Raw genomic sequence first — 22621 nt, 5'->3', positions numbered from 1 at the left:
GGAGCTACCCATGTCGCTTCTATTTTTAAAAAAAACTGGGAGTGATGTCATGTTGCAGCCAGCATTGTACCACAGAATTTGTGGAGATTCGTGGAGCTATCTGTGTCGCTTCCATATCTTTTTTTATTGGAAGTGAAGAAGAGTTTAGATTTATATCCCCCCTTTCTCTCCTGCAGGAGACTCAAAGGGGCTGACAATCTCCTTGCTCTTCCCCCCTCACAACAAACACCCTGTGAGGTGGGTGGGCTTTCGAGAGAGTCTCCAGAAGCCGCGTGATCTAAAGCCTTTACAAGGTCACCCAGCTGGCATGTGTGGGAGTGCCTAGGCTAATCTGAATTCCCCAGATAAGCCTCCACAGCTCAGGCGGCAGAGCTGGGAATCAAACCCGGTTCCTCCAGATTAGATACACGAGCTCTTAACCTCCTACGCCACTGCTGCTCACTGAATGCTGAAATGATGCCGCAGCCACCGTTAAGCCCCCCTTCCCTGACCAGGACCTCCCCTAGGGCAAGGGTGGCCAACCTATGGCGCTCCAGATATTTATTTATTCCCATCAGCCCCTGCCAGCATGGCCAATTGCACCATAGGTTGACCACTACAATTTCCCTTAGGGTGAGAGTTAGGTGGGATGGGGGAGCTACTACCCCATCTGGTTGGTCAGCGGAGCCTGCCTGTAACTCATTGGATCTTGGTTCATCATTTTGAAGGGTTAGCTTGTGATCTCAGAGAAAAAGCCTGACGGTTGTAAGAGTGAAACCTGCAATAAACATTCTCAAGCTAAGCGGAAAGCAGTCCTTCCGGCCCCACCAGCTGAGATTTAACTCCTTCCCCTGGAGATTCCGGAAAGTCTGAAAGCCCCGAGATTTTGCAACCTATCTCAGGGTCAGTGCTTTCCTCGGCAAGTGTAGAATGCTCAGTAGTTCGGAAACAACGAGAAAAAGCCTGGTAGCACGATTGATTTTTTAACAAACAGAGCACTGTGGAAAGTTTGCGACGACGAACTATTGTTCATTCGCGTCAGGGTTCTAGCGGGGAGAGGAGCTTAAACCCCCATTTAAGCCACCTGCAATTCTCTTCTGATTTACGGAATAATTGGCAAGCGTTTGGACCATGTTTGGTTGAGTCCTGGCCGCACGGAATCAACATCTCCCCAGTGCGCTGTATATATGTATATAAAACTGTATATTGTACAAGTAATATCAGCTGAATATTCATAGAGTTCTGTTGCTTTGTAGTTATACTGCGGCTGTCCTAGCCAAGTGAAACGTGAACAGTAGTCTAAATTAAACATGTGGAGAAGTGCATTTTTGCAGTATGTTCCATACATTTTTTGGTGTGTGTGTGGGGGGGGGGGGGAATCCAGCAGATGCTGAGCAGTTGGCATAAATCTACCAATGGACCTGAGGTGGTCCTTGATAAAGATTCCTGAGGAGCTTCCGTTTCTTAGTCTGAGGGTGTGACTGCTTTCACTGGGAAACAAAGGCCCTCTCGGCTTAAAGACGTGGGAGCAACGAAGTGCCTGGGGATCAGGCAAAACGCCGCCCCTTAGGTCATCGTTGGCACAGGCAGCGCTTGCTGGAAAACGCGAGCAGCACTAATCTGGCGCCTCTAATTCGGCTCCCCTCATTATGGCTGCGTCAGGCCGCCTCAAAAAACACCTTCGCTAGCAGTAAAGTTTTTTGAGTAAACAGCGCGGTGTTCTCGGGTGGCGCTTGTGCGAAGCAGCACCGGGCCGGAACACGCTTCGCTTCCTCGTCCCTCTCCTACTTACCTCGCGTTGTCGCTAGTTCTGTTGTCCTCCTCCTAAGCCTCGCCCACGCCGTCCTCGAATTCCTCTGCTGGGGCCGCCAGACAGCTTATGCTTCGAACGGCTCTACCCCCCACACTGGCAGAGAATTCTTTGGCCGGTGAAGGCGCATAGAGGCCCGTGCGCAGAAAGCGCCATAGTAATTTTCCATCCTCGTGATGCCCTCCACAATGTCGTACTGCTACTCAATGTGTGATGTGGACTGCCGGTGGTTAAGCAAGTGCATTTTCCTGAAGCACGTATGCATGGCTGCGGTCTGGTAGTTTCGCCCACCTCTAAGGGTGGAGTCTTCAGAGGTATGGAAGCAGTAAGGCAAGTGAATAAAAAGCAATAGGCAAAACACGGACCGGGTCAGCCATATCCCAACAAAAACTGGCCACAAATCAAGGAAGCAAATATATAACGCTATATAGACAATACTTATATTAACCCATTCGAAGCACGATTCGGCGCTTAGCGTTTTGCTTGCTGAAATTGCGGTTCATACAATGAGGGAAGACCGTAAGTTCGGCTGACACTACAGCTCTTACTGCAAGTGGAGGCCGCAAGTTCTTGTTACAACTTGGGAATATTTACTTACAGCTGTTTTACATTGAGACGAATTTTTTCCAGCTCTGATCAATCCAATAACACGGGACTCTCGACCTCCTCGACTTTCCATGTTTGCGGTACGCAGTGAGTGACTTTGAGGTCCCACCGCGTATGATTTAAGTTTTCCATGAACTATCAGGAATCCTGCTTGGACTGGATGATAAGAACCTGTGTATTGTATTTCTGATGTATGTTCTTTGAGTGGGTTGATATAAGTATTGTCTATATAGCGTTATATATTTGCTTCCTTTGTGCAAGTTTTGTGGTAAAGCATACTTGGGCTTTTACGACTCCAAAGCTCTTCAGGAGGTATGCCATGTGAAGGAGAAGCATGGTCTCCGCCGCCATGACGCATCTTCTGGAGGATGCCGGGCCACAGAGAAGCGGCTAAACGCTAGGAGCAAAATCTACCAGGACCAATACCGCTACACAGCCCTGAAAAACTCCCACTAATTTGCCAGTTCATTCCGGCCCTGAAACCTTTTGACAGGAGATTGACCTCCTTGGGCTGTGAATTCCTTTACTTTCACAAGCTGCAGCGCATGAGGGAAAATGCAGATTAGGGAAAGGTGAAGCCGCAGTGCTATCACATTTCAAATTCTGAATTAATTAGAAATATCTGAGCGGGGGGGATGGGGGACAGGCCGGACAGTTGTTTTCAGAGGCAGCCTCGTGTCTCCCATCACAGCAGTGACGGGCCAATTCCGACAGCATTTGTGGAACAGAGACATCTGCACTGCTGTACACAGGATGATAAGAGCTTTACCTCTCTTGCTTTATCCACTGTGTACTCTTCAGATTGGTGGGCTCTTATTGAAGCCAAGCTGGCTTCCCATGGGTCTAACTGTGGGCACCCTAGCCATTTCCCTCGTCGTTTCATACGACTCCTGGGGCATGGCCCAATATTTGGTCTTGCTTCCTGACACGAAGCTGCATCGTCACTAACTTTAGCTAGGTACAGTGTCTTACCTTCTGCTGTGAGATGAGGAAGAGGAGCATCAGTGGCGTAGTGGTTAACAGCAGGTGTACTCTAATCTGGAGGGGAACTCGGCTTGATTCTCCTCGCCTGCCGCTCGAGCTGTGGCGTAAGCCTTATTCCTAGGGAATTCACCAGCCTGTGCACTCCCACACACGCCAGCTGGGTGACCTTGGGCTAGTCACAGCTTCTCGGAGCTCTCTCAGCCCCACCTTCCTGACAGAGTGTTTGTTGTGAGGGGGGAAGGGAAAGGAGTTTTCAAGCCCCTTTGAGTCTCCTTGCAGGAGAGAAAGAGGGGATATAAATCCAACTCTTCTTTTTCTTTACAAATATCCCACCCCAGGTTAAATCGTGAGGAATCTATACATCAAGCTTTGTTCCACTGCCCTCTATACGAGACAGCTAGATTAAAGGTTCTGCTACCTCTCTTGACTGGTTCCGATCAACAAAAGACAATGTTTCTTTTGAACAACATTCTGGGTGCTGCTTTAGAGCAAATAGCTAGTATAGCTATTTCTTAGTATAGTTATTTCATACATACATAAGCCTTTATTGGCATAGTCAGAAAGAGTTACATAAATCGGGAACAATTGCATGGATACATGATAGATAAAAGGCCCCATGGAGAGCACAACAAATACGTTCTACTGGGAACTCTCAACTATCTCCGCAATGAAATCGGTGATCTCTTTACAAAGACTGGGGTCCGAAAGTTGTTTAACAATAGAGATAATTCCATTCAGGAGGGCGAATTTGGCACTCCAGATGTTATGGACTCATAATTCCCATCAGCCTCCTGGCAGTATGGGCCAATTGCTTCCCATGCTGGCAGGGGCTGACATGGGAATTAGAACGGCCATAACATCTGGAGTGCCAAAGGTTCGCCACCACGGACCTAGTCAGATCAGGCAGTCCAGATTGGAAGAAAAAAATGTAAGTTGGTATATTTAGATCTGATGTTATCAAATCTGGTGCAGTGCAAGAGTTGGTGAGTCAGGGTTTCAACAACATTAAGTTTGCAACTGCATAACCTTGGCATGGATGTATCTAAATGGCTGAAACCCTACTCCTTTATTAGGGCATAGAGGGCATAACGCTAAAAACGCAAGTAAAATGGTAAGGGCTCTCCTTAAGCATGGGTTCGTTCAGGTATGGAGGTGATAGGCCATACATATAGTTATAAGAAAGCGCTCTTAATCAAACTTTGGCCTGGTCATTGTAAGTTCACGTTTGGTTGCTGTACCGTGTGCATTTTTCTTTTATTTGAATATATGCCTTTAAAGGTTCTTGACTTGACATCTGTGCTAAGTTTCTTCCACTCTGTCACAACTTTTTCATCCTCGGTCTCTCCTTTTCTTCTCCCCTCCCCCCCCTTCCTTCCTTCAGCCAAACAAATGAGTTTATCGCTTCCTTTGACGCCCGAGTCACCAAAGTAAGTATCAAGAACTGTCAATATTTTGAACAGGGTGGGGGGGTTTTAAATACATTTTGGCTACAGCAACTCCATTTCAGCTTGTTTTTATAAATGTGCCCTGTCTTCCAGTGATCCCAAGGGTTCCCCATTTGAGAACAAGACTATTGAACAAACTTTAAGTGTGGAACTCTCTGGAACTGCAGGTGAGAAGCGACATGTTAGCTATATCTATGTCTGTGTTTGTGAGGTTTCTTTTTAAGCACCAAGTAATGACGTTATAAAGTATATGCTGGTACGTTACAGCGGTACCTTAAGATGTTAATTTTAATGTCACTTACCAGCGGTTTTTCCCTACCCACTTCTCTGAGACACGATTTGCTTTCAAAGTATGGTTCTGCTGTCAGTAGTGTATCATCCGGGCTTTTGGGGACCGGCCGCTGATTCCGCCCCTCTTGTTGCCCTGTGCACTGGCTGTGTATTCGACCATCGGCCAGCCCCCTCCCAGGATTTGACCACTCCCAGGATCTGATCACTGGGAGTCTCTTGTTATTAATTATTAACTATTTATTGAAGGACACTGCTGCTGTAGTTTTAAGGTTTTGTATTATTTTAACTGGGGATTATTCTCGATTTGTTTCTGCACTTTATGTTTGTGGTTGTTTTAGAGTTGTAATAATCACCCGAGGCCCTGATTCCTTCGTCGGGCTATGGTCTATCAAATCGAATAAATAAATAAATAAATAAAATAATTTCTGAGAGAGAAAAAGAATTGAAATTAATCATGTGGAATAAATTTTCCCCATAAATGGTTTGTACGCTTGAATATCTGTTTCCCTTGAGTTTCTTTTAGCCCTCCATTGCTAGTTCCTCCTCACATGTGTATTGTCGCCAGTGTAATGGCTATGAAATTGGGCTTTGATTTTGTGCATGTATGGAATTCGGTCCTGGTGAAGCCCCCAGAGATAAAAGCTGCTGATATTGCTTCAAGCATAGTGGCTTCCAGTGGAATTTTTATTTAGTTGCTAAGTAAATAAGGGTTGAGTGTATATTGTTGTGTGAACCAACGCATAGGTGGTACAATAGAAGACTTGTACCACTAGATTCCAGCAATCGCGGGCTTTCTATCAGACTTTACTGCTTACCAGCATGGCCACAATGGGCTATGCCTGACAGAGGCTGATGGGAATTGTAGTTCCTGAACATCTGGAGAGCCAAGAGGTCCTCTACCCCTGGGCACTCCATGATGAATCTAAGCGCTTCAGAATGTGTGGTTGGATAAAGTTAGGAGGAAGAGACCTTGTCAAAACTACCTTTACTGGTAAGAACAAAGGGGTTTTCTAGCTTAGTATTTGCTTTGTAGGCAATCACCTTCTCCATATGGTTTTCAGTAACTCATAGAGGAGTAATGGTCTTAGTAATTTCTCTTATTCTTTTCTTACTTCAGAGGGTAAAGGGATTCAAAATCTCTGTTGACTTGACTAAAAGACACGATGACCCCTTTCCACCATGAACTTGTCTTCTCCTCGGTGAAAGGTTACTCCACAGTTTTGAAATGAGATTATAGATAAGCAGTGGAACCTAGCTGTGTTACATTCTCTTACTTTATGCCTTTGTTGTATGCTTGCAAGCCATTCGTGATCCTTAGAGGATTCAAATGCTTGCAGGCTTGTCCGTGTTGAACTTTAGATGTTCTTTATGCAACACTCTCTGAGTATCAAGTGGTTATGAGCTTGGCCCAGTCTTTGGTTCTTCAGCCGTGGATACCTCTGGTTCCCATGGAACTTAGTCCAACACAAGCACACATAGGATAGCATCCTTAGCGTTCTGTTTTCTCTGAGCTACTGGCCATCCCCTGGTCAGTTGGGAGGAGGTTCGAAAGGCTCATCTTAATGATAGAAGGTTGTCTAAATGATAGGAGGTTGAGTCTGTACTGCAGAACATATTAGGGTTCTAGGTTGATGCCCAGGCTCAGTTGAATCTTATTGTACTATCCAAGGGCTATGACAGACTGAGGACAGAGGCCTGGTAAATCGCCTGCGACCAGGATGTTCATGGATCATAATTATCAGCTGCCTGCCAGCATGGCCAATTGGCCATGTTGGCAGGGGCTGATGGGAATTGTCGTCCATGAACATCTGCAGAGCCGCAGGTTGCAGACTCCTGGACTATAACATCAAAATACAGTTGCATGAAAATTACATTGTGGGCGTGGGTAACCACTTACACAGCTTGCATTGGCTCTCATTTTCGAGAATGGCTAAGGCCAAAATGCACCTTAAAGGATCCCTCTCATCTTGCAAAAACACAGCATTAGCTGTCATCAAATGCTATCAGATTTGCTTCCCAATTACAGAAGTGACTTGCATTACGATGTGCAGAGTCGTACTCTCTGACTGGCACCTGCCGCACAACTACGTACATGGTAATCCTAGTTTTGTGTCCACAGATGTTTCGGGAGAACTCCTGCGAGCATTGAGTGGAACCCTAATTTCGCCAAAACCCATTGCCCCTCTCATTTCTGAAGCACATGGTGATGGTCCCCCTCTCTGTCTCACCCTCAGATAGTTTAGTTCAGCTCAACGCCACTGAAGTCAGTGGGTCATTTTCATTTAGAAAGGGCATTGTGGTCTGGCATTTCCATCTACTTTCCTCCTTTTATGTAACTCCTGAAGAAGTTTCTTTTGTCTGTTCATTGAAACAGGTGTGTTTCTCTGCACAGCCTTATCCATTCTTTATTTATTAGGCCTACAGCTTTTAGCATTCCTGGACAAGACTGTTGTTGTTTTATGGAGGAGAAGTCGATTTATGGCTACCAATCTTGATCCTCTTTGATCTGAGATTGCAAAGGCCTTAGCAGACCAGGTGCTCGGGAGCAACAGCCGCAGAAGGCCATTGCTATCACATCCTGCCTGTGAGCTCCCAATGGTACCTGATGGGCCACTGCGAGTAGCAGAGAGCTGGACTAGATGGACTCTGGTCTGATCCAGCTGGCTTGTTCTTATGTTCTTATGTGTTGTTGTGTATGTATGATGTGGAGGATATGTGCATCTCGCACTTTATTTCACTGATTGCCCTTCACGTATGTTAATCAAACACTTGCACAAGCGCCTTGAACCGACTGATATTTGGCAGTCTGGGAACAGCGGCAATTTTCTTTTTCAGTTTCTGGTTTTACGCTGTACCCATTTTAGCTTTGTTTGGATTTACATGTTACATTTAACCCAAATTTTTAATTAATTAATTAATGCTAATTAGGTAGCAAGTGAGGGAACAATTTATTGCGTTTAGCCATAGGCCCTGGCAATAAAGACATAAATCAGTGAATCAAGTGCACAAATCAGATAAAATCCAAATAAAATTCAAAACAATATTAGGCGTGTTACCAAACAGGTAACCATTCTGATAAAACTATCTAGTTAAATAACTAAAATCAACAAAAGAGGCTTTGATTAATAAGGATAGAATGTTTCACCTGGATGCTTTCAAGTTTTAATTACTTTCTCGGCTCTTATCTTCCTGACTACTAAGGCAAAAAGTGCTATTCTGTTAGTAATATGTGGGTCATCACCTGATAGCAAAAAAACGTTTTTATCGGTGGAATAAAAAGATAGAGTCATAAAGAACTTTCCCAAACAATTGGCTCTGAGCTCTGTAAAAAGAGAACATGATAATGCATAATGTTGAGTATCTTCTGGAACTGGTCTGCCACCTGGACAAAATCTGAGCAAACCTTCCAATGAGCTACGCCAGTGGCATTGTGTTGAAGCGCAAAACCATAAAAGCTAGTCTGAGATCTCCGGAGGTAATATGTACTAGCTATAGTAGTCTTTCATGGTTAGTCTTAATTATTTTAAACAAAGGAGAAAATCTAGCCTGTGTGATAGATTGACTGTCATTTGATGCATCTATCTTATAGATCCGGTCACTTAAGGTGGAACCAGGAATTGCTGCACTCATCGTTCCATCTGGAATTGCATATTGAGAGAGGATATTCTTATAACATGCTCATCATGCATTTGTTACACTAAATACTGTCGAAAACCCTGTTTTTGGCAGGGATGGCACTGTGTATGGTTTGATTCGTTTAAAATATTTGTATGCCCTTTTTTATCATGAGCAATAGTACGCGTAGCCGTTCCCTACCTCTGCATGCAAGTTTCCCACCTCTGCGTGGAATGGAACCGCCTGTGAGAGCACCCCCTACTGGTGGGGCAGCACCAATACAATGTCTGCATGGCCACACAGATTACAGGAAAAGGTGCTCATGAGCATTTCAGGACCCAGGCAGGTCCTGGTGATGAGTCTATGGCAAAGAGCTCTGGTCCATTGAGGTTTAAGTGACACATAGGGGATACGTAGGATTGCATATGATCAGATTAGTATTGCTTATGGTAGGGGTGGCCAACCTATGGCTCTCCAGATGTTCATGGACTACCATTCCCATCAGCCCCTGCCAACATATCCAATTGACTGATGGGAATTGTAGTCCATGAACATCTGGAGAACCATAGGTTGGCCACCCCTGGCTTATGGTATTGGTCACCTATACAGCATCCAGGGTAGCTTGCATCAGCCATGATAGGTCAAAGGCCCATGATTTCAGTTGTAACTCATCAAGTGGTACATGAAGCAGCCCTCAAGCTCATAACTCCAGTCTTTCTTGTCAACAACCGTAGAGTCTTTTAACTGAGGGTTGAAGCAGTCTGCAGAAGGAACTGTGTGGCAGAGCCAGGCGGGAGAGGGAACCCGCTTATCTTTGGCCAGAAGGTGTGCCTTGGGAGGGAAGCTCTGAGGCTTGGCTGGCAGCAAAAGGGGGCCTAAACAGCCCTGAGGAGCCAGTTCAGGCAAGGCCAGGCAAACCCCTGGTGGAGCTGGTGAGGGTCAACAATCCTGAGTCCAGCCCAGGAAAGCAGCAATCAGCATCCGCTGGAAGTAGGCGGGGCAGCAAGTCAGCCAAGCTGGGCTGCCTGTTGAGGCAAGGCATTAAAAAAGCAGCCAGTTGCTTGCTGCGGGTGGCCGATGGAGCAGCAAGCACAACTTGTGAGCCATGAAGCAGGAAGGGGGCAGTTAACCACTTCCCTGCCATTGCCTGTGGGAAAACCTAAATAAAGAACTGACTGAACGGAGAGTCTGGTGTCTGCTTTGGTGGAACAGGACCAATGGATGCTAGACCCTTAATTATTTATTATTTAATGTATATACTCGAGTATAAGCTGACTTTTTCAGCACATTTTTAATGCTGAAAAAAGCCTTACGGCTTATACCGAGTATACTGTAATTCCAAGCCGGCGGTCGAGCTAGCTGCTGTGGGGATCCGTAAGCATGTTGCCGCTTTTTTTTCTAACTCACCAGAGAGTCAGAAAAACAAGCTGTAAGGACAGCCTGCATAGCATTACAACTAGATTTTGTGTGTGTGTGTGTTAAAAGAAACCGAGACATTTCTCTCCTAAGGGTCATTGGTGTGTTGCGTTCTAGATGAATACAATTCTTCATACAGTAGTTTACTGCCGAATACTGATGTTGCTGGAGACAAAGACTTTCTTTGGAGCAAAGTTTAGGCTGGCATGGCTATGAATCCCAGAATTATTATACATTTGGAGGAAAACAGTGGTTCATTTGTGTTCCTAGAGTGCTGGAAAGCTGCTCATCCCTAATGCAAACTCTGTTAAGCAACTCTATCTCATCTTGCTCCCAAATCTTCTGTTTTTTAGCTGCTACTGAGTCAAGTTCGAAGGCATAAGTTTCCCAGTTTTTTGTGGTAAAATTAGGTGCCTCGGCTTATATTTGAGTATATACGGTAGCTTTATTCCCTGCTCTTTACAACAGTCCCAGGGTGGGTTATAATAGAAACCATAATAAAATCCCACAGACTCTAAAACTCCCACTCCAACCACCACCACCCCAAAGTGGGAGGAGTGTACAGGATACCTCGACCCCCCCGCCAATTCCAGTAGGGGGGAATCAGCCAAACACACAGGTGGTGAAACTCCAGGAGAGTAGGCACCTGGCAGGCCTCTAGTGGGAGGGCATTCCATAGTGCGGGGACCACTATTGAGAAAGCCCTTCAAGCTGCACCCCTTACCTCCAAAGTGGGCGGGACAGCTAGGGGGGCCTCCAAAGTGGGCAGAATGCCATGACAGCCAGGCGGACCTCTGACCTTCTTGCCTGGGCAGGAATATATGGGTGGATGTTCTCTCTCAAGTGCTTATCTGCCTGTCTGCACACTGCAGTGCTATAGGTTGCCCTGAGATGTCCAGTCCTGCTATAGACTGTCAGAAAAGGCCTCCCTGTAGACATGTTGTGCCTGTCCCAACCATTCAGGAATATCTACCGTGGGTAGCTTTAACAACATGTTGACGGATCTCTTTATGGTAAAGTGTTAAAAATGCTTTGGATGGATCTACGATCTCTTACACAGGGATGGCTCTCATCATGCCCCCAGTGCTTGTTGGATCTTAGTCCTTTACTTTCAGCACCACATTCCTTTGTGGTGATACAACAATTATGAGCTTTTGTTGCATCAAATAGAACCGAAGTCCACTTGCTGAGGTCCAATTTAAACCATCAGTGGAATCAAACAGTAAGGTGGACTCCACAAATTTAGGCTGGGTTGCACGTTTGAATGTTTCAGTCCTTTTTCTCTGAACCTAGAAAACTTGAATGTTGGCAAGAAGGGGAAAGTGAGCAGTTCTTCCTGACACGCTAGTTTTCTGTTGACAAGGTATTTTCCCCCTTAAGAGAACATCCAATTAATGCTCCTTTCCCACCCTGCAGCTGGAAGTAGTCCAGATGGTAGACCTTGTATAGAGTGGAAGAAAACAAATGTTATCCGGGGAAGATCTCAGTTTATTTTGTTTTTCAAAATGTCTTTTGAATAATAGCAGTTGGAGATGGACCATGTAGTTCTAAGGAATGCCTTGTACCTTCTGCATGGATGGCACCTCTAGTCCTGCCCTGGGTCTATTTATAACAGTTTAAATAGCAGTTGCCTTGATCTTGCTGTTGAACTGAAAAGGCCATTATTGGGACTGTTTGCAGTATCAAAGCACAAACTATTATAATATAAATAGCAACTTCCTTGATCTCTCTCTCTGTTTCTCTCTCTTCCCTCCTCTCCTTCTTGACACAAATGGTGCTGCTTCCATTACTGCACAGTCAACAGATAAATAAAACGTTCGCCGCTCTTGGTTATCACTCATATGTCTCGGACGTGTGTTAATGAAGCCGAATCTTCGGATTCGTTTCGGCAATCAAAAGTAATTTTCACTGGGCTTTTGTTCGAGAAGGTTGCATGACTATTTATATATCAAAGATTCAGGATTCTGAATATTAAAGTTCTATATTTCATCAGCAACTTGTTCTGGTCTGTGTTTCCTCTAATAATGTGACAGCCAGTAACAGCACTGAATTTCAGGACAGTCCTGCTGAGATGTTTACGATTTCATGATGTGTGTCTGTAGTACTGAGACAAGCTAAGTTTGCTGTTTGATTGTGTCTTGCTTCTAATTATACACAAGTGGACCCCAAGGTAGTTTTCTGCTGATAAGCAGGTACAGAACTTTTTTGCCTCCCCCACAGAGAGGCCCAGAATGCTGTTCTGGGGATGGGGGGGGGGGGAGGAGAGTCAGATTGGAGTTCTATAGTTAAAGGAGGATCTTGACAAAAATCACATGCTCCGATTGGGAGAAAACCACGTGGTTTTGGTCAATGTTGTGGATTTTCTGAGAGAAAAAAACGGGAAGCCAAAAGAATTTTTTCCAGGCCTGAAATCAGCTGTGATCTCACTTGGCCTGTTTGCTCACGTTTGGTCAAAGTCAAGCGCAATATTCCACCGCTTTTCCAAATCCAGAAGTCGGCTAAAGAGCGTGTGAGATTAGATCTAAACAAATCCACTGAAGTGTGCTTAATGCAGTGTAAATTCAAATCTTTACTTGGCAGGGATTCTTTTAAAATTCTTGTACATATTTTTTTAAAATAGGACAACTCGGTAGCTACAGTTTCTCACCCTGTCTGCATTTTCAGAGGAGAGAATTAAGGTGCTGAACACAGTGGCTGTATTAAATTTAGCAAGAAGAATTCCAAAGAGCCCGGGCTGATGTGCCGTTTTTGTCCACTAATCTACTCAAGCAGATTTTCATTTTCAGCTGCTCATTTTGATTGGTTAATGCATCTCTTTATAGTGATGCTAAATAATTGGTGAAGCAAATCTATTTGTGGAAATGGAACATTTTCCTCATAACTGTGGACATTTTCAGTGGAACATTTTTTCTCTCCATTTTATACCAGTATCCCCCAGGAAGAAATGCAAGGAAAGGGAAGTGTTTGAAAGTGGGCAATAGAATGCAGTAGAAGCCTAAAATATCGTTTTCTAGAGAATCCTTATATCTCCAGATTACTATCAGCCCCTGCCAGAATGGCCAATTGGCCATGCTGGCAGGGGCTGATGGGAATTGTAGTCCATAACATCTGGAGTGCCAAAGATTCGCCACCATGGTTCTAGGGTAAATTGCAGTACTTCATAAGGACATAAGAACTAACCTTATGGATCAGACCAGAGTCCATCTAGTCCAGGTCTCTGCTACTCGCAGTGGCCCACCAGGTGCCTTTGGGAGCTCACGGGCAGGAGGTGAAAGCAATGGCCTGCTGCTGCTCCTGAGCACCTGGTCTGCTAAGGCATTTGCAATCTCAGATCAAGGAGGATCAAGATTGGTAGCCATAGATCGACTTCTCCTCCATCAATCTGTCCAAGCCCTTTTTAAAGCTATCCAGGTTAGTGGCCATCACCACCTCCTGTGGCAGCATATTCCAAACACCAATCACACGTTGTGTGAAGAAGTGTTTCCTGTTATTAGTCCTAAATATCAATTTATGTACTATTGATCATTTATTAATACCAAGGGGTGTTGTTAATCCATCCTATATTAAACAGAACCTCCATCTTCAGAGATAGTATACATTTGCATATTACATACCTGAGAAAAAACAGGGAATGTCATTGGTTTCATACCATATTTGTGAGCTTTCACAGGCATTTGACTTTCAGCGGTTGGATATAGAGTGTTGGGCAAAATGGTCCCTGGTCTAGACAAAGCAATTTTTATTTTCTTTAGATGGCACAGTAAGCCAATTTTTGGCCACAAATTACCTCCCGAGTAGATGATATGTAAAAGAAAATGTACTTGCTGACAGGCATCACATCATAAAAGAATGTCACATATTTGTGTCAGCAGCTGCAAATTGGCTGTAATGCTTTTTGTGATCTTGTAAACAAGAGGCCTTACTTGAGAAACGTCTCCCAGCCAGGGCCAAAATTGTTCATACCTGGGTATGCAAAATGTCCCTAGAGCAGATAAGCAGAAAACTCACAAGTTTACCTTCCCATCTCACCATTCACCAGTTTTTTTCTGTCCCAGATATTTACCAACATCAGAAACTCAATATGGCAAACATTTAGTTGCTCACACTGTGTCCCGATCCAGTAGCGAATGCAGGTGTATTCTGAAAAGACTGCTCTGTTGAAAACATTCCCTAAGTTCTTGACAGCCTTGTAATATTTTTCAGGTTTCGAATTCGTGGTTCCGCAGAAGGATTGCCACTGGGTCAAATGTTGGATAATAGCTCCTGCCCCTAGTATCTTCCAACCTATCTATTGAAACACTTCTAAATGTGTAGCCCAAAGTGGAAATGTTGCTTCCTTAGTTTAGAGCTGTACACCATAGATAGCTTGACGTATCCAATCCCTGGACATCTCTATGCATAGTGTTAAGCATATTTAACAAGGGAATTGAGCATGTGCATCAGTGGACATACTAGCTCATGCTAGTCCACAGTGCTATACTAGGCCTAAATATACATGCTAGTCCACAGTGCTGTACTGGGCCTAAATGGTGCCCGGGGGCATGACCCCCTCACTGCGCCCCCCCTCACCCCACTTACAGGAGCCAGGAGTGAGGTTGGGAGAGGACAGGGCTTGGGGGATGGCTCAGATGTGTGCCGTGGCAGCAGGCCGGCTTCTGGGCTCCTGAGCTGACCTGCACTGCAGCCCCCCAAGCACCACCTCTCCGACGTCCTTGCAGGGAGGCTAGGGGGGCAGGGCTCAGTGGCGTGTGTCCGGGGACATGGGATACCCCATGTCCCCATTAGTGGTACATCACAGCTAGTCCACCAAAAATCTCTCCCTCCAACCCCCCCCCCCCAAGTTAAACTGGAGAAGACTTTGGGGGAAGGATGTCCTAATTAATTCTGCTTCTAATTTGATTATCCTTCATTCCCCGCCCCCTGAAAATGGGGGGGGGGGGGCGCGGCGGAAATCAAGACAATATATTGTCGAAGGCTTTTATGGCCAGAATCAACTGGCTGTTACGGGTTTTCCAGGCTGTGTGGCTGTCCTCTGGTAGTTTTTGCTGTGAATGTTTCTCCCGCGTTTATGACTGGCATCTTAAGAACATAAGAACATAAGAACAAGCCAGCTGGATCAGAGTCCATCTAGTCCAGCTCTCTGCTACTCGCAGTGGCCCACCAGATGCCGTTGAGAGCTCACATGCAGGATATGGAAGCAATGGCCTTCTGCGGCTGTTGCTCCCGAGCACCTGGACTGTTAAGGCATTTGCAATCTTAGATCAAAGAGGATCAAGATTGGTAGCCATAAATCGACTTCTCCTCCATAAATCTGTCCAAGTCCCATTTAAAGCTATGCAGGTTAGCGGCCATCACCACCTCCTGTGGCAGCATATTCCAAACACCAATCACACGTTGCGTGAAGAAGTGTTTCCTTTTATTAGTCCTAATTCTTTCCCCCAGCATTTTCAATGAATGCCCCCTGGTTCTAGTATTGTGAGAAAGGGAGAAAAATTTCTCTCTGTCAACATTTTCTACCCCATGCATAATTTTATAGACTTCAATCATATCCCCCCTCAGCCGTCTCCTCTCCAAACTAAAGAGTCCCAAACGCTGCAGCCTCTCCTCATAAGGAAGGTGCTCCAGTCCCTCAATCATCCTCGTTGCCCTTCTCTGCACTTTTTCTATCTCTTCAATATCCTTTTTGAGATGTGGCGACCAGAACTGAACACAGTACTCCAAGTGCGGTCGCACCACTGCTTTTTATAAGGGCATGACAATCCTTGCAGTTTTATTCTCAATTCCTTTCCTAATTATCCCCAGCATAGAGTTTGCCTTTTTCACAGAGGCCTGTCACTATGAGATGTGAAATGTTAGGAGTAAGAATTTACCAGACCACGGCCACACAGCTGGAAAACCCACAACAGCCAGCAAATTCAAGACAGTCTGTGCATTGGGTTGCATTTATTACAGCGAATAGCTGAAGTTTGTGTTATCAATATTCCTATTTGAATGGTGATAACCCATGATGTGTTTTTTTTTAATATCCTGAAACAGAGATAGGTTTCCTTTACTGTAAACCAGGGGTCTTCAAACTATGGCCCCCCAGATGTTCATGAACTACAATTCCCATCAGCCCTGCCACTTAGCCATGCTGGCAGGGGCTGATGGGAATTGTAGTACATGAACTTCTGGAGGGCCATAGTTTGAAGACCCCTGCTGTAAACCGTTGGAGTACTGCTGAATTTTAAGATGTGGAAGAATTTGTTGGGGTTGCAGGAATTCCTGTATGAATGTCAGCAGTCACGAACGTTTGGACCATTCTCTGTAATTTGTAAGCTCACAGCACTGTACTTCTTCTGCTCAATTCTGCCTCCCCCACCAAGCGTTGTTGCAAATCACAGTTTTTTCTCTCTTAAACTTGACATGTGTTCTGTCTGTCCCCAAACCTTCCTTTTGATAAAGCAACGTGATCCGGGATGCGCTGTGGAAAGTTGACCAGAGGGAATGCAATCTAGTAAATTATTACATAGTTCCAGAGGTCTATATTTATCCTCCGCTGTACTGACAACAAGATTAAGCTAACTGCTCAACAGACATGTAGTCCTTTATTATATGATGGTGATTTAATTTTATTATCTGTTCCCAGCTTCTGCCATTTTGTGTCATATGGAAACCCTGCTGATTCTTTTTACTGAAATCAGGCTATTATCTTGTGTTCGGTGCCTTAAGTGGCTTTAAATAACATTGCTCTTGGTAATCCCATTTTCAGTCTTGTAAGACGTGAAAGAATCTATTTTTTAAAAAAAAATGGGGATGTTTGCAACGTGGCTGTAGGACAGTTTAGCAGGCATGCTTCTCTGCAGCTCGGCAATATTTACGGAGAAACTGGAACCGTTGTCGGATGTTTGTATGTTAATGCTGTTGCACTGTCAGTCACGTTAAATTGCGGCAGAGAAATTACCATCCATATATACCTGGATTGTATGAGGCACAGTTGTTGGTGTAAAAACTCTCCCTTCAGGAGAGGTTAAGAGCTCATGTACCGTGTTTCCCCGAATATAAGACAGTGTCTTATATTAATTTTTGCTCCCAAAGATGCGCTATGTCTTATTTTCAGGGGATGTCTTATTTTTCCTGTGTTCTGTTCGTCAGGCATGCTTCCAAACAAAAACTTTGTCTTACTTTCGGGGGATGCCTAAGACATAAGCTATGTCTTACTTTCGGGGGATGCCTTATATTTCGCACTTCAGCAAAACCTCTACTATGTCTTATTTTTCGGGGATGTCTTATATTAGGGGAAACAGGGTATCTAATCTGGAGGAACCGGGTTTGATTCCCCGCTCTGCCGCCTGAGCTGCGGAGGCTTATCTGGGGAATTTAGATTAGCCTGTGCTCTCCCACACACGCCAGCTGGGTGACCTTGGGCTAGTCACAGTTCTTCCGAGCTCTCTCAGCCCCACCTACCTCACAGGGTGATTGTTGTGAGGGGGGAAGGGAAAGGAGATTGTAAGCCCCTTTGAGTCTCCTACAGGAGAGAAAGGGGTAATATAAATTCAAACTCTTCTTCTTCTTCTTCTTCTTCTTCTTCTTCTTCTTCTTCTTCTTCTTCTTCTTCTTCTTCTTCTTCTTCTTCTTCTTCTTCTTCTTCTTCTTCTTCTTCTTCTTCTTCTTCTTCTTCTTCTTCTTCTTCTTCTCGTGATGCTCCCCCTCTCCCGGCAAGCCCTGAAACCTGTCCTTGGGCCTTTGTATGGGCATCGACCTCCCCACAGCTTTTCTAGGACTCTGGATGGGGTTTCATCACCTGGTTCTTCTCTCTCCCCTCACAACGGGCTCTCACAATCCTGGAGCGGAATCCGTTGCTTCCTCCCTGGTCTGTTGTGGGATCTGCTTGAGCCGGGTTAGGTTTGACTTTCCCCATCTTCCCCAAATCCCTTGCCTTCTTTCTGGATAACATGTCAAAGCAGAGTTGAGATGGTTCCTTCCTCCCTGCTCTTACTGGAATAGGTCCTCTCTGGGGCTGCCTGATTGGTTGAGTAGAAATTCCCACCAGCTGGCTTGTGCCTGCCTCCAGTGGCTGCTCATACTTCTGGCTCTCCCTCCTTCTCTCTGGCTGCATGCTTCTTCTGGGAAGGGGTGCTGCCATGGCTCCTGCTGGATAGTTGCCTGACAGCTGTGATGAGTCCGGGGCTGCTCTTCTCACAATTCCTGCTGGTTGTTTTCCCCTTGATCAGGATTCTGGAAGCTAGGAGTGGACTGGTGGCCAGTCCAAAGACATTTCTACTGACATCTCTAGCTGAGAACTGAACTAGGAACAGCGGCAACAGGGCAGAGCGACCAGTCAACACGAATGTGAACCTCCTATGTTACATGGTCTGCCTAGTACTTGACTTGCAATTCTAGCCAGATACCAGAAATGGGCTTTATCAAATTCCTAGGAGGCCTCAGATCATTCTAGTGGTCTCTGTTCTGCTTGATGGGTCACAAGTTCAGTCTTTCCGTCCACATCATTTCAGTTCCAGTCCAACAACCACAGGACACCAATCTTTATTGCCGGAAAACACAAGACTGGACCGTTTTTATTGTGCTCTGACTTCAATAGATAATAATGTTGATACCGACACATTTCCTTTTTAAATAATATTTATAATAATTCAAAATTCAAGAATTGAAAGAAGTGTAGAAAAAGAAGAAAAAGAAATAACAGCTAATAAACTATATATATTAACTAACACAGAGAGAACATTGCATAGTTTTAAAATTCATTGCCTTCTAACATTTAATTCACAAATAACAATAAGTATCTGGTAAGCAGTTACTTATCTCCTTGGCAATAATAATAATAATAAGAAGAAGAAGAAGAAGAAGAGGAAGAGGAGGAGGAGGAGGAGGAGGAGGAGGAGGAGTTTGGATTCATATCCCCCCTTTCTCTTCTGTAGAAGACTCAAAGGGGCTTACAATCTCCTTGCCCTTCCCCCCTCATAACAAACACCTTGTGAGATGGGTGGAGCTGAGAGAGCTCCGAAAAGCTGTGACTAGCCCAAGGTCACCCAGCTGGCATGTGTGGGAGTGTACAGGCTAATCTGAATTCCCCAGATAAGCCTCCACAGCTCAAGCGGCAGAGCTGGGAATCAAACCAGGTTCCTCCAGATTAGAATGCAGCTGCTCTTAACCACTACGCCACAGATTAATATTCTTCCTATTGTTATTCTTACATAATAGATTCAGCCACAAATAAGAAATACAGTTCCCATTTCTCATCAAACTCTTGATCTGTTTACAGGATTTGTTAATTTGGCCATTGTATCATATTCTTTAACTTTATCTTCCCTGAGTTCTGTGTTAAGATCTTTTTCAGTTTTCCGACAGGATGCAACTATTACCCTTGCAGCTGTTAATAAGTGCCAACAGAGTTCATTAACCTTCTTTGGAAGATTTTCAGGCAAAATGCCTAATAACATAGTTTTACCAATAAAAGGAAATTTTAATTTTTTGCATTTTCATATGTCCTCCTATCTAATACTTCTTGATTTTTTTTTACAAGTCCACCACATGTGAAAGATCCAACTTTTCCCTGACATCTCCAACAAAGACCATTACTCTGTTTACTCATCTTCTTAATAACTTCAAACCTTGTATACCGTCTATAAAACAACTTACACCAATTCTCTTTTAACATTTGGCATGCAGTAAGTTTAATATTTTTCAACCGTAATGTTTCCCATTGCTGAAAAGTTAACTCTTCTTAGAAGTTTTGCATCCATTTCACCATGCAGACCTTTACCCCTTCCGTTCCTGTTTCATGTTTAAGCAAGATCTTATATATTCTTCTCATCAAATCTTGTTTCTGCAAAGTAATTCAAAGTTTGACATTTCACGTAATATTCCTCCCTGTAGTTTTAATTCTCTCCTGAGTCTGGACGCCAACGGAAAGTATATCAACCTTTCTCGATGCACACCATTTTCCCTCCCTCCTGGGAGCCTCCTTTTTTGGCCTACTTGTGGCTGACGAGCTGTCTGTCTTTTGCCCTGTTGGCCTGGTACTGGCTCTTCCACCTTCCTTACCCTCCTCCTTGATTGAAGCCTGGCTGGGGCTGTGCTGGCCCATCTCCCTTCTTTAAGGGAGATTCTGCACTCACTAACTCAACCTAGGTTCCACCTAGGTACTCCTCACATCCGGCGAGTTCCACGCAGGTCCGTTCCTGCTCTGCTCCATCACGCCGTTAAATTTCCGACTCCACCAGGGAGGTACAGTTTTTTCAACGAACCCAGGTCGAAGCTGGTGAAGTGGGGAATCTCCGTTGCCTCAATTCGCCCGTTCAGCCAATCACAGACTAATGTCTTGGGCATGCGAAGAACGGGAGACTCGCACTGGTGAGAAGCGCACGTTTTTCCCCCGCTTCTGTATAGAAGCGATGGCCATGCACATAAACAGAGGGCAGATTATACGCTGCTCATAGCAATGCAGCAGCCTATCAGGAACGAGGAGCGAATGATGCGCCGAGGTGATCCTGCCCTCTGAGCTCGGCTCCAGCAGGATGACTTCAGCTGCTGTGCGGAGTAACGGAAGAATCGACCTAGATCACCAATTTCAGCCCGACACGACAAACCTAGGTTGAGTTAGTGAGTGCAGAATCGCCCGAAGAGAACTTTAACTTGAAAATTCATTTCGGTTTATTTCTTGGGTGTTTGGTTTGGAAGTTTGTAAGCCACCTTGAGACTCCTTACAGGAGAGAAAAACGGTATAAATCCAAACTCCTCTTCCTCTTCTTGTATTTGAATTTGGGAAGTTCTCCTAACCTGCATCTAAATGGTGCATTCTTTTTTGGGATAGCAGCTTCTCCTTTTAATTTTTGGAAAGGATGTGACACCTTCCTGTTTCAGAGGGCATTTAAGTCTTAGATTATCTTATTTATTCTCTGGTTTTCTGTATTTGTGTGGGTATTAGGGTGACCCTGTTTCATTACTGAACAAGTCGTGGGAAAGCAGTCTCGAAATGTTTAGATAAAATATGGAGCAGCAGTGGCGTAGGAGGTTAAGAGCTCATGTATCTAATCTGGAGGAACCGGGTTTGATTCCCAGCTCTGCCACCTGAGCTGTGGAGGCTTATCTGGGGAATTCAGATTAGCCTGGGCACTCCCACACATGCCAGCTGGGTGACTTTGGGCTAGTCACAGCTTCTCGGAGCTCTCTCAGCCCCACCTACCTCACAGGGTGTTTGTTGTGAGGGGGGAAGGGCAAGGAGATTGTCAGCCCCTTTGAGTCTCCTGCAGGAGAGAAAGGGGGGATATAAATCCAAACTCTTCTTCTTCTTCTTAAAATGTGAGGGGGGATGTGTAAAGCCCCCTGACAAATCCCACAAGGCGTTTGGTTCTTGCATTTTGCATGTCTCCTCCCATTTGGCACTCAAGTGGGAAACGACAGATTTACCTGAAATGTTTGTCTTAGGAAAAACTCATTGGCCATTGAGAAGCCTGTTCGCGTCCTCCCCTAAGAAGTTTTGCTGATCTGACTGCAACTCTCTTGCTTCCCTCAAAGATGTTTTGTGTGTGTGTTTGTGCGTGCTTCCGCAGGAACCTCCCAGAGCGATGATGTTTTGCTTCACGCGTGATTCAGTGGGCACCTCTTTAGACTCCGGCATCGGGGGGGGGGAGGGGAAAATTATTGTGAGACCGAAAGCAAATGGAAGCTGTATTTTTTTTTTAAGGAACGCCTTCTGTTGGTGGAGTGGGCCCCACTTGGAACTGGGGTTAGCTCCGCAGAAGTGCATAAGAGTGAGTGATGTAGAGGTACTTGTTTATTATAGAGCACATTTCAATGCAGTAATCATAAATATAGCTAAGGTTGTGCTCTGTTGAAATATGACCTACATACTCTTGATTGTTTGTGTTACGTGATTTGTCTGACACCCATTACATTCCGGGTAATGGCAGCCATTTGTTGCTCCGCACAGCAGGTGCTTTTGACAAAAGAAAATAGGCAGCAATAAAAAAGCTATAGTCTGAATTACATTCCGCACAGTGCCGCACTGCCGCGAGTTTGTGCAAGTGTGTTAACAATGCTCTGAACTGCCTCTTGTCAGCCTTCAGCCCGTAATGGCCATCTGTCCTTACATAAATCTGTCAAAACCTCCTAAGTTCAAGAGAGAGTGCAGAATATACCTTGCACCGCGGAGGGGGGGAAACGTACACATTTGCCAAGGGGAAAATCAGCCGGCGTGAAATAATCCAAAGGGGCGCCTGAATATTTTAGCACTATTGATTTAGGATCATAGTACGAGATGGAACTCAGATTACTGTGATTAGAATACAGGCAAAGCAGAGGTGATACTCGCCGTGAATAAATATGGGTCTCATTTTCGCCAAGTTTAGATTCCGGCGGCGTGGAAGCCGTCTGACAGCAGGGAAGACAGAAGTTTGGGGAGGAAGAGCCAGCGAAAACTTCCTTGCTCACTCAAGATGTGGCGCAAGCTTTTCCGGTTGATGTTTAAACCCAT

General features: G+C 44.9%; 1 protein-coding gene across 2 annotated transcripts in view; it reads left to right on the top strand.

Moving 5' to 3' along the window:
• The window catches only part of PPARGC1A (PPARG coactivator 1 alpha), an 854414-nt gene that overhangs the window by 799967 nt on the left and 31826 nt on the right, over nt 1-22621 (top strand). For both annotated transcript variants that reach the window (XM_048509097.1, XM_048509096.1), the window contains 2 exons: nt 4761-4806; nt 4918-4991. In XM_048509097.1, the coding sequence (XP_048365054.1) occupies nt 4761-4806; nt 4918-4991 (120 nt within the window). The remainder of the gene's footprint in view (nt 1-4760; nt 4807-4917; nt 4992-22621) is intronic.

The sequence above is a fragment of the Sphaerodactylus townsendi genome, linkage group LG10, assembly GCF_021028975.2.
Source record: "Sphaerodactylus townsendi isolate TG3544 linkage group LG10, MPM_Stown_v2.3, whole genome shotgun sequence".
NCBI lineage: Eukaryota > Metazoa > Chordata > Lepidosauria > Squamata > Sphaerodactylidae > Sphaerodactylus > Sphaerodactylus townsendi.
The sequence above is the reverse complement of the archived record's forward strand: the minus strand, read 5'-3'. Positions and strand labels throughout refer to the sequence as shown.